General features: G+C 40.3%; 1 protein-coding gene across 4 annotated transcripts in view; it reads right to left on the reverse strand.

The window, feature by feature from the left end:
• LOC126262234 (membrane-bound transcription factor site-1 protease) overlaps positions 1-13033 on the reverse strand; it is a 157777-nt gene that overhangs the window by 115529 nt on the left and 29215 nt on the right. For all 4 annotated transcript variants that reach the window (XM_049958704.1, XM_049958705.1, XM_049958702.1 and 1 more), the window contains exon 3: positions 7351-7560. In XM_049958704.1, coding sequence (XP_049814661.1) covers positions 7351-7560 — 210 coding nt within the window. The remainder of the gene's footprint in view (positions 1-7350; positions 7561-13033) is intronic.

Raw genomic sequence — 13033 nt, forward strand, 5'->3', positions numbered from 1 at the left:
TACAGTCATGTACAAGAAGAAAAAGGAAACTGTTTGTTTTAACTGTTGGACAAATGTTGGAGACACAATGCTGGAATATATCTGAAGAACTGTGATTCCCACCTTTTTTAGCATTCTTCCGCAATTTCCCAATAGCTTTATGTCAACAGATAATTTCTGATTATTACTCAGTGCAGCTGAGGGGAAAATGCAAAACACAACAGACTACTAAAGTATGTATTGCATTGTACAACTAGTGCTTGCAATCCAACTACCACCCATACAGCAACGTACTGCAAGGGTCCATGTTGCTCGCATGCTTGCTACATGGGCTCTGGTGGTCACAGGAAAACAATCTGCCATATTCATAAACATATGGGATTACTTTCTTACGAGTCTCCAGCAGTCACCACCGTTTCTAGTGGTGCGAGCCTCGCCATAGGTGGCCGCCAGTCACAAGCCTTCAAACATTGGCCCCTGTATCAATCCGTGAGCCAGCTGTATTAGGTTGCTGCTCGGGTGACAATTGACATCAGGAGTTACTCTGTGGCCAAGTGTTGATGATCCATGCTGCATCAATATGGAACTCCATTCACCAAGTGCACTGATCACTCCATGATCAACACAACACCTCACAGAGCCTCCAGTCTCAGTCCATGACCGAAGATCACAGAGTAATTTAGGGGCTGCTGGGTCCTCGCCAAGTGCCTCCTCCACACTGCTTGATGGGACATTGCCTTTGTCATCAGCTCATTCTCTGAACTATCACCTCATGGGACAATGCTTACTACAGACTTTACCCACAGCTGAAGACTGAGGAGCACATCATAGGGTGCCTCCTCCCCACTGCTTCGTGGCACATTGTCTCTGTAATTGTCTCCGAGCTACTGCCTCATGGGACACCACTTATTACAAACTTTATCCACAACCAAAGACCTAGGAGCACATCAAAGGCCACGCCATGAGCCAAATCACCGAGTTTTTGCTTAGTGCCTCCTCCATTCCACTTCTGGGACATCAACTCCATCATTGTCTACAAGCTCTCCTCCTTGAAGTACTTCATTCTACCACTGATTGCAACCACCTACGACCAGTGATTGACTATAAGCTTGCACCCACTTACATGCCTAAAGACAATTGTTAAGTCAATAAATGACTTAATAATGTTCTTTTTTTCTGGCTAATCGGGTTCATACTTAGTGGTGTGTCACTGCCATGTGGTCACGAACAGAAAACTGGCTGCAGTGACACACTTGGTGTGCCCTCAGCGTAGCCTCTTTTTGGTGCACTATTTCGGACTGTGGCCAATTTTTTTTTCTTTCTCTTTTGATCAGGCACAGCAGCTTTGGTTATTTCAATAAAGTTACGCCAGTGACAGACCATGCAGCACAACATCAAGCCCAGGCAGCACAACACCTAGCTTCTGCTGCAGTGCTCACGCCAGAAATGGTTGCTTCTGCACCAGCTGCTTCAGGTCTTTAACGAGTCCTTGCGGCCTTCCTTGTCCAGGTGGAAGGATTTTGCAAACTCCGCAATTCATGAGGACTCTTCCTGACCAGAGTTTCTCCTCTTTTGGTTTGTCGTCTCGGCCTATAGCATCCTTCCATTTCTTAAGCTTGGGTTCAAACTTTCCAATCTACTATGCTCCCATGAGGGATGAGCTTATGACCTACTATGCTGCTGACTCTGGATCTCTAGCTTCTGCACCCACTTCCTTTTAAGGGGCATCTTCTCTGCGCCTGGAGACTCCTGACTTGGTGCTCCAATCTATCCTCTCCTCCTTGCCAAACTGTTGCGTACTCCATAACCCCAGATGCTATTACTGTGGACACCCTCACAGCAGGCTCTAACACCTGTGGACATCTGTCCTGTCAGTGCTGGCCCTGTCGATGCTGGCAACATCTCTCTCTCCTGTAGGCCCGTTGTCTTTTCATCCATGTGGGCCTGATGTACCTAATGTTCTGTTTCTCTTGTTTGACAAGCAAGTCTCCAGCACTCACTTGCTTCTGTAGGTCCACACCCCATACTGCCCTAACTTTGTTGCTGTTTTCAGCCATTTCTCATTGGGGCTGACACATCCGGCCTCCCAGGCCCTCCTCTTCTCACTGGGGAGCCACTTTTCCATGTCCAGCTGCCCCCAACAGGCTGCCAGCTGGCTTTCCCTGCACTTTCGGTGCTACCCTCATAGAATTTTCATTGCAAACCTAGGGCCTGACTCTGCAGCCCCTTTGGCAGCATGACAATTTTTCCATGATGACTACAACCCAGCATGCCTCTCTTTCCACTGCAGCTGCCTCCATGCAGCCTGACTCTGGCCCCCACTCCCTGTGACCGGACCTCCATCATCTCTGATATGCTTACCCCTCCCAAGGACCATATCGACACTCCAGGGCACCTCCTCTCTTGCAAGGCCACATCATCTCTGAGATGGTGCCATTATGTGTCAGCTCTCTCTATGGGGGTAGGGATGTTGTATCTCATGACTAATGCCTGTGATCCACTTGCCACTCATACAGCACTGTACCACAAGTGGCTGCCTTACTAACCTGTTTGCTACACACGCTCTGGCAATCACAGGAAGTACAACATACACATTAACATCAGGATTGTCTTCCTCTCATCACCAGCAGTCAAAATGATTTTTGGTGGTGCGAGTCTTGTTAGTAGTTGTGCTGTATTACTATCACTACATTGTTGCCGTCAGTCATGTGCTTCCAAGTGCTAGTCCATGTACCCACGCACAACCTGGCTACATAGGTCAATGCTTGATCAATCAACAGCAGTTGACACTGGTGGATGTTCCGTGTTCAAGTCCCGACTGTCCGCTCACCCCAATATGGGTCTCCCTTCTACCAGCACACCATTCACTCCAGGATCAACAATGGCCGCAACTGCAACCCCTTCATTCGGAGTCCACCACTGAAGATCAAGGAGCACTTTGCCCTCCTAGTGTCGCACAGCTGGCCCCTCATCGAGTGCCCCACCACACCGCTTCCAGGAGATGTCACTTCTGACAGTGTCTCCAAGCTCTCTGCCTTGCTTCATTCTACCATTGACTGTAGCCTCCCACAACCATTACTATGACAGCCCACTGTACAGTAACTGGCTCTACACTTGCACCAAGTTATGCACCAAAAGATTATTGCTGTGTTTTTTATTTACTTAACAAGTTCTATTGTTCGGGCTACCTGGGCTCATACATAGCAGTGTGATGTTCCCACTTAGCCATGAACACAAAAGAAAATAAACAGAAAAGCTTGTCTGAAGGACCTATTTTGAATTTCAGGGGTTACACGTTTCTCACATAGACCTGGCTTTTGTATGTTTCAGGAAAATAATAGTAATAAAAGTTACTCTAAAAAATCATGCTTTTCCTGCAATGGAGGTGCTGAACTTTACTTTCACCAACACAGACATGTTTGTTAAACTGTAATAGCAATGGATTACGTGTGTCTGGGACCACCTGCATACAGGGAATGTGTTTCATTGAATGTGATGACATCTACAGGTTGTTGCCAAGTAAGGGTGTGAAACAACTGAAAGCTGATGATGGCCACCAGATGAAGGTTTACTGCTTGCAGCATGTGGATGTTTCATATTACACAGAAGTCCCAAAGTGACAGATTTACAACTCTGAAACCATTTGTGTACACCTGAAAGTACATTTCAGCTACAGAAGAAGGAAACAACATAGTAAAGTCTGTTCTGACTTTAAAATTCTATCATTCACCTTGTTCATTTTTTTCCCACAAATATTTTGATCAAAAACACTTTTTCCCTTATTTTGATATACTGAGAGGATCATATTACTACTAATGGCACATCATGGGTTTTTGAAGTAGGGTTGCTAACTCTCCCGTGTTACATGGGAACTTCCATGTTGTTCTGAATTTTTAAGCCTAAACTCATCTTCTGTTCTTATTTTTCTTGATTTTTAGGGGTGCAGATCTGGGCAAAATGTTAATTCTTGAAGCATATCTTCAATTTTGTCTTATGTTGAAAATATCCTAATGGAAACCTCAAGGTACCTGAAAATCTCAGATTTACTATAATGGAGTCCTGCAATGCTATTGAAGCTATGTTGAAGAAAATTTTGCAAAGAAAAGATTACTCTTTTTGGAAGCAATATACATGAAGTTTTAAATAAATAAAATCCTGTCAAAAAGAGGAGAAGTCAAAACAATATTTTTGAGTTCTATGATACCTTTCATACTTACATTGTAAAAAATGTAAACATTTCTGCCAATGCTACAGTTCAGTCCTTGTTCCCACTGTCCTTAATGAATTCTGTTAATTTTAATGATTTTCAGAACAAGCTTACTCACATTCAGCTTGACACAAATGAGGATAACCTACAAAGAACTTTGTTCTTTGAAAGATATGACAAGTAAAAAATCTTCCACTGATAGTATCACAATGGAAAAGTTGTTATCTGTGATGACCGAGGCAGTGCTAAAGGTATTAATGCCCAGGAGATAAATAAGATTCTTGTCTTCGTTCTCAGTATACCAGGATCTAATGCTCACAAAGAAAGTATTTTTTGCTTTGATGAACAGTAAATGGTCCGATGATATGAACCATTATAATGTAGATTTAATGAAAGCTGAATTAAAAATAATTGTTAATTTTGGTTACACATCTGAAGAATTTGTTACATTTGTAAAGAATGATTGCAAGCTTCAAGTTACTGCCAAAACTGTAAACAAATACAGTTTTAAATAAAGAATTCTGTACACATTCACTTCAGCATTGCTATGAAAAAGTTTTTTGGTTCATTGATGCAAGAAACCTTTTTTACAATTTAAAAAATTGCATTAGGACTATTCATTTTGCGGGGTCAAAGTCTTCATTACTTTGACAAAAAAAGTTGGCAACCTTAATTTGAAGCAAGCATGAGAAAACAACAATCACATAGCTGAACAATAAGAAAGGTAGCTGGGACTGACAAGTCATAATGAAGGACTAGTACACAGAAGCAGAATGGAACACCTGGTAAATCTGGCCATGTCCCGCAAGGGGAAATATAAAAGAGCTTGCTGCAAAACCATATACATTTACAATGACCCACAGTAGATATGTATATTCAGCAAGATAGAATACCATTGTATTATTCTCATATACTGTCAGAATGATAGAAGGACTTGCACATAAGGTCACCTGACTTCAACCTTTCTGCACACATCTATGGTACCACACTGAAAACTATGCTAAACAACTACTGTTTTAGATCGTCAATGCTGTCATTATGGAAAGAAGAGTGCAACGTGGACCTTGGGAATTTCTCTCATTCAATTGGACATTCGCATACACAGTCACTTCTGAGGTACTTGCAGAAAGATGGGGGACCAAAATTTGATTCTTGAGAAAAATAAATCAGTTAGGCTAGACTCACATTCGAGGACATTCAGTCTGCGAAGTTTTACGCACCATTTTAGCAACAAATGAAGATTTCTGTCCTCTTAATATGAACATCAGATTATTAGAATTTTCTACATTTAACAGGTACTGTTACTAAAACTAACTGAGTGTGGTTATCACCTTTAGAATAAAAATGAAAGGTTGAAACTGAGGGAGTTCTGAACTGTGCTAGTACCATCAGTCTTCTGTTATGTTAAGACTCACAAAGCTCATAATTTGTTCAGTGGCTTCCTAAGGTAAGCAAAATGAAGTTAAATGCTGCTCTGGCAATTACACAAAGGTTTCCCCCCCCATAAGAAAAACTGTTATTTGCGCTTGCTTATGTTCATTCGCAAATAGTATGACAAATATGCCCAGTCCCTGAGCGAAGAAAATCTCTGACCCAACCGGGAATCAAACCCGAGCCCCCTTGCATGGCATTCCGTCGCACTGATCACTCAGCTATTGAGGCAGACTATACCGAAAATAATAGCTGTCCTATCACACCTCACTGGCATTCTCCTGACAATATCTTCATCTCTGTTGATCACTCACCATTGAGAACAACATACTGGGTTCTATTAATTAATAAGTTACCTTGTCTGGCAAGTCACAATTTCACCTCGTTTCCATAGATACATGTTATCAAATACACTGACAGGCTGGCAGCTAAATGAGTCATTTAAGCTGAAGTGTGTACTTCATGCCAGAAGAGGTTTTGTGGTGTTTGGAGGGTGTTTTTCGTACCATGATTTGGATAATCTCATTCATGTTACTGTGAACATCAAGTAGGATGTTTATTTCAGCAGCCTTGCAGATCATGTGTTGTCCTTTGTTCTACATCTTCAGGATTAGTATGCTCTGAACACTCCCATTTTCCGAGGTATGTTCATGGGCCTGCATGTATACATTCCTGGTTTGAGTAACAGACACACTATTGCACTTCAACTGGTCTGCTTAATCACCAAATCCTAAATTCATAAAAAATGTCTGAGACTACTTGGAACAGTGAGTGAAACGTAGCAAGCAACATACTTGCAATCTGGTAGCTCTCTAGGGTCTTATCATCATGGAGGAGTCTTCAGAGACACGAGACACCTGAGAAATTGGTGGACACTCTTCACTGTTGAACTGATACCATAATCAAGGCTAGAGGTGGTGTTACGTGGTATTAACATCTCCTTGGGGTGACTAATTTCTTGTCTGGTGTGCTTATATTAAGACCTCACAAAGGTCATTAGTAGCCACATTTCTAGAATTAATTTTATGTTAGATTTTCCTCAAAATAAATAAACTGTTACCATGTACAATTATCTTTATTTAATTAATTTATTATTAAATCGGGCATCTGCACCGCATCATTGTGTGTGCACATCATATGCAGAATTTACTGAAACAAAACAAGACAGAATAACACAACATGGAACTACAAAATATCAGAATGAATGGGGGGGGGGGGGGGGGGAGACCTATACGCCCACACACACACACTGGAATAACGGGCGAAGGAAGGGGACGATAGCAGTCAGATTTTATTAATAGGGTCCATCCCAACATTTATTTGAAATTACTTGGGAAAGCCTCAGAAAATCCAAACCAGGATGGCTGGATCCGGTAAACAAAGTGCATCATTCTTAAATGAACAGCAATGTGTTTTAGTGGCTACGAATTGTAATGAAACAATCAAACATATCTCTCTGCACTCTTGTAACAACAGTATTGTTGACTACTTCATTAATTTAAGTGAATTACATGCCCCAAATATAACTGTGGTCCTAAAAGTACCCCTGCAGCAAACAGGATTTTGTTTAGTCAACAGTTTCAAACATGGAGTCCTTTTCACAGTGGCATCAGAAATTTAATAAACATAAATCATCAATGTTACGTTGGTAGATTTATGACAAAAATAGTTTGTGACTCATATATCATTAAAACCTGCTACTAACCGTTGTCTGTGATTATATTTTTACTTACAATGGCCAGACTTGATCTTCGCATATGACGAGATGATTGCCACGTCGGTTGAAGGCAGTTTGATCCCGTGCATTCAGATTTACGCTGCTGATCATCTGTGAGATTCACGTATTTGAGAGTACGGTGAACTACTCTCTGTGGTGTTACACGCCTCACAGATGGATGGTCACTGAGAGCTTCCAATCCATTAAGTTTCTCTGTTTCATCTAGCTGAAAATTAAAAAGTAAAACATAAATCCTACAGTACAGCTTTGGTCGCAACAGCTCTATATGTATATACATTCTGTATCAGTATGAAGTACTGACTTTGCTTCGCAGGGTCATAATTCTTATCCTTTATTGCTACCTTAAATAAAAATGCTAAATAGAAACAAAGTAAACAACAAAAAATAATGTGCAACTGACTGTTTTAAGTGGCACATAAGATAGCAGAGCAATGTGATGGTGAAAAGATAAGAAGTGTCCGAGCTCAATCTCTTTCATACTTGTGCTATAAATTTTGATATTCAGATGCAGGTAGAGTACTATATTTTTTTCTTCCTTCTTGCTGTTAGTCTGTAACAAAACGGTATGATTCTAAAAGTAAATATTCCCAATCTTTTCTAAGTGTACTATATGAGATTGGTAACTGGAATAACCTAAGAATTCATGTAACAGAAATTTTTGTTTGACAGAAATACAGAGACTGGATAAAAGCTCTTTTGCTGCTCCCTGCAATTACAGTCAATGAAAATGCCAGAAGACATTGTTTACAAAATATTGGTATCATTAACTGCTACAAAAAGTCAAAGGCTGATGTTCCTTGCGTGAATGGAAAACAGACATGAAATAATACTGACAGTTAGTTCCTACTGCTCAATGCCATAGAGAGTACTGAGAAGAAAATATTCATGATTAGGTTAAGGAAACAGAAGTAAAGAGCAACAGGGTGGAGCAAGAGTCCTTCCACAGACACAAAACAATGAATGGGAAGCCACAGCAAAGGCAATAAGAAACAGCTGGCTGCAGTGCCACAATTTGTACTCAGAAAGTTTTCTTGTGGACCTTCATTTTGTGTTATTTATTTTGAATGTAACAAAAGCATAAACAGACATTGTCAGATCTAGTGGTTTACTGCAGTTTTGTTCATACATTGAGCTTTATAAGTGCCGTGTACAAGGATTGAGATGAATGCAGTGTAATCCACCTGACTGCCATGGCTCTATTTAAAGATTAAGAGTTTAATGTTTTCAGAAACTGAGACACAAAAGCCAGATCAAAATAATGGAAATCAACAACCACTCTCATTCAAATTCACACCAAAGATGTCCCGAGTTTCTGGAAAGAACTTTAACTCATAACTGAACTACAACTCCTCTGCTGCTGGTTAGCCAAACTGGATTCCATGAAAACAGTTGTAGGCTGTGACAGTGGTATTTTTTTTTATAAAAGAATAAATGTAACAACCTTCACAATTTCGAGTGGCTTTACCATCATCATTCACAGAGGGTAACAAAGTCAGAAATCGAAAAAAAAAACCCTGGCCCTGTCAACATTCCTATAGCATTCGAACAAATTGGAGGATTACACCTTCACATCAGAACCTTTATTCTGATTCTTTTTTCCTTTTTGGGAAACTCAGACAGTAACCACTAGCATGAAAAATGTCATAAGCCACCAGCTTCAAGAAATGTGGTTTTAGCATCAGTGGAAATTATTGTGGCGTATCTGTGATCTTAAACATAGAAAAAATGTTTTGCCACCTGAGGTACCACTGACAGGACCTTTTACACCAGTCACTTGTAAGAGAAGTGTAGAACAACAACTCTGATCTCTCTTCACAAAATCCTATGACCTAGAGAAGGCCTTTGATGCCATACCTAGAGATGCCACAAGGATGATTCCAAGGTGTTTTGGCTAAACTATATATTTTGTATACACGATCAACGCACTCCACAGTGATGTGACTAGTCATGCTCTGTACTAAAATGACAGCTCCAAAAATTTCCATTTAGCGCACCCAAATAACAGGGGCACAATACACATATGACAACGATTCTCTAGCTCATGCACTTTAACAGCTAGAACTGCCTGTTAACTGTTTCACAAACACATGTTAACAATCTGAACAGCTGCAAACACTCAAAAAAGCAAAGTGCTCTCAAATCAGATGATGTGGAGGGATTTAGATTCTGAAATGAGACACTATATGGCTAGCAAAATAACTGATGACAGCATTAGGAGAGAGGATATAAAATGCAAACTGTCAACAGCAAGAAAGCACTCCTGAAAAAATAAGCATTTATTAACACAGAGTGTAAAGTCATTTTCTGCAAGTACCTGTCTGGAGTTAGAAGCTCTTGAAATGGGCGCTACAGAAGAATGCTTAAGATTAGATGAAGAAGAAGCAGCTTACTGACTAATCTGGAACTATGTTATGGAACATCCTTTAGCAAAAGACATATTGTGCAGTAAAGAAAAAATATTATGTATCATGTTTTATTATTGTATGGAATTATGTATTTTTTTTATTATTTATTTTAGATAATATCTGTGTCGGCGAGTACTGAAACCGCACAGACGATAAATATCAGCAAAGATAAGAATATATCACTAGTATAAATAATACAGAACGAACACTAATTTCTCTGTCTTCTTCTTGGAGTTACGGGAGTAAGATAGCCTGTGTTGCAGTTGTACATGCTAACGTAGTCTTCTTTTGTCATGGTCAATAGATGTACGCCATTACGTACCAATTTTTAAAAAAGGTGTGTATTGTAGATAAGTTAACATATTTGAATGTTTTGAATAGAGTTATTTAATGAAACCTTGCATTATTATTTGTAGTAGCTTGCTTAGAATATTATCCCATCCTTTTAAGACATTTTCAGTTATTTAAATATTATCCGTGGTGCAGAGCTGCGCTACGAACGAACGAGCCGCTGCCACGGCGCATTCAAACTGCATTAAAAGAAATCGATCATACCGCAAAGAAGCGGGAAGGTAATAGTGAAATAAAATCATCTCTTTCAGCTTCCGGACTTGCAGAGCAGAGCAGCAGATTTTATGATGTGTTTTGCAGGTTGACGCGGGCTGCTGATAATATATTGCTAACAGTACAAAAGAGATAATTTACCTTCGTAACATAATAGGAATTTTGCTGTGCTTAGTTCTGGTCTGGCGAACCTTACAGTGAAAACGTATTTTTCTCCGACAACAGTCTCATGTTCTTGTGCTAGTCGTGGTAATTATTGGTGTTTTACTCTTAACAAAAATCCACTGCAAAATTTTGATGTTGAACAATCTTCGTGAACTGTAACATCAGTATTTCATAACAAAGTAATTTTCATTTTCAATAGCTATAAAGTAGGGAAGATACGTTGACTTTTATAGTGAGTTACAGTAACGGAAAATGTTCCTTTAATAGAAAGCCAGATACAGAACAATAAGAATCCAATATATTCTGTTTGTTGAAAATTAATGATTATAAAGAAATTCAAGGCACAGCATTACTGAAAGGTATTTCGCGGCTCTTTTCGTATATGCGTTGTTACGCAAATAATAATCACAATAATAAAACAAAGCAAAAATAATAGAAAAGAGAGTATTTACGAGTCGCGAAAGTTATCATACCACATTCAATTACCATGGAGGAATACATCAAATATTTGACACCTGTAACTGATGCCAGTAACGGCTCAGCAATGGTATAATTAAACGATACTTATGCATTAATACATCTGTAGACAGTTTCCATCCTATAAATGTAGTCACGACAAACACAATTTTAATTACAAGCAATGGAAACTCCCGGAAGGAATATCAACACTGTAGGAAAAGACAGATTACTTTAAAGAAAAACCACACACACACACACACACACACACACACACACACAGGCTGCTAACTCCAGCTTCTTGAGCTGGAATGCAACTATCACATGGGATGCAAGCGGCAATCTGGAAGGGGTGGGGAAGGGGAAGGGATGATAGTGTACAGATGGGGAGAGAGAGACGAATGCTGTCTGGTGGAGTGTGCATAGACTAGATTGCTAAGAGGTGCAGTATCAGGAGGTTGTGGAGCAGGGAGGTGGAGAAAACGAGCAACGAAAGAGAGGAGCAGGGAAAGATGGGCGAATGCTTTGGCAGAGGGCTGCAAATAAACAGGATGGGAGATGAGAATAGGGAGATGACAGGACAGAGGGGGTGGAAACTGTTGGGTCGAGGATGTGAAGACAGTATGTTACCATAGGCTGACGCCAGGATAATTATGGGGGCAGTGAACCTCAACGTACTATAAGGATAACTCCCATCTGCACAGTTCAGAAAAGCTGGTGTTGGAGGGAACGATCCAGATGGCTCGGACAGTGAAGCAGCCACTGAAATCAAGTGTGTTAAGTTCAGCAGCATGTTGTGCCACGGGATGGTCTACTTTGCTATCGGTTACAGTGTGGCAGAGGCCTTTCATCTTGGTGGACAGCTGGTTGGTAGTCATACAAATATGTAAAGGGCGTTCAAATGAAACCCACTCACTAGAGTAAAGTAAGCGTAACAATTTTACTAACTTAAAAATTGTGGTTATACACAGTACACATACTCAAAAATAGTCATCAAAACTGTTGGTACATTTATCTCATTGCGACGCTAGCCAGTCAATTCCATCCTTGAAGAAGGTAGTAGGCTGCAGTTGGATCCAGGTCTGGACCCAGTCAAACACTTCGTCATCTGTTGCGAATCGATATCCTCGCATAGCTTGTTTTAGAGGTCCAAACACATGAAAGTCACACAGTGAAAGGTCGGGACTGTGCGGTGGATGTCCCAGCATTTCCCACCAAAAGTGCTTCAATGTTGTCTTCACCACATTGGCCGTGTGTGGGTGGGCATTATCATGCAGGAGGTTAACGCCATTGGCCAACATGCCTTGGTGTTTCAACTTGATGTCCCATCTAAGGTTTTGTAAAGTGGTTTGATAACGTTGGACACTGGTGGCGATTCCCCGTTTCAGGAACTCAAGAGGTAGTGGGCCCTTGTGGTGAAAAAAGAATGACATCATGACTTTACCAGAACTGGTGTGCATGACCTTTGATTTTTGATTTCTTTGGAGGTGGCGAAGTCGCATGTTTCCACTGCATGCTGTGACGTTTGCTTTCCGGTTTATAATGATACAGCCTTCCCCAAGATTCTAATGAAGAGACTGATACTGCCTTTTTTGCATGCATCCGGGTGGCTGTCGGACGAGTCAGTGCGTCCTAGGGACATGTATGTGTGTCTTTATATATATCATTCTGTCCAATTCGCTGAAACACTTGATATTCATTGTGAAACCATATAGAATGTTCTGGAAATTCTGGAAGGATGTATATTATCGCGATTGTCAGGGGATTGTTGTCATTAACAAAATTATGTACAGGTGCAGAGTTAGATATTTAATAACAAATGGAAGTGTTAAATATTTGGCAGCAAGTATTAAGAGGCTGTGGAAATACTGGCATAAGTAGCTGGTGGCTCTAATTACCTTAATTGCAGTTGATTGGTGGGTTGACACAGAGAACCTCATTATCTTGAGAAACAGCTTAAAAGTTATTACCAAGCAATGTATTTTCATTTGTTATCTATTTTTATGTTGTCCTATGTAATTAATATCTTTGTAATTACATTTCTAATTAAGTCTCCAATTGTTTACATCACATAACTTTCCCATTTTC

Source organism: Schistocerca nitens, chromosome 6 (genome assembly GCF_023898315.1).
Source record: "Schistocerca nitens isolate TAMUIC-IGC-003100 chromosome 6, iqSchNite1.1, whole genome shotgun sequence".
Classification (NCBI taxonomy): Eukaryota; Metazoa; Arthropoda; class Insecta; order Orthoptera; family Acrididae; genus Schistocerca; species Schistocerca nitens.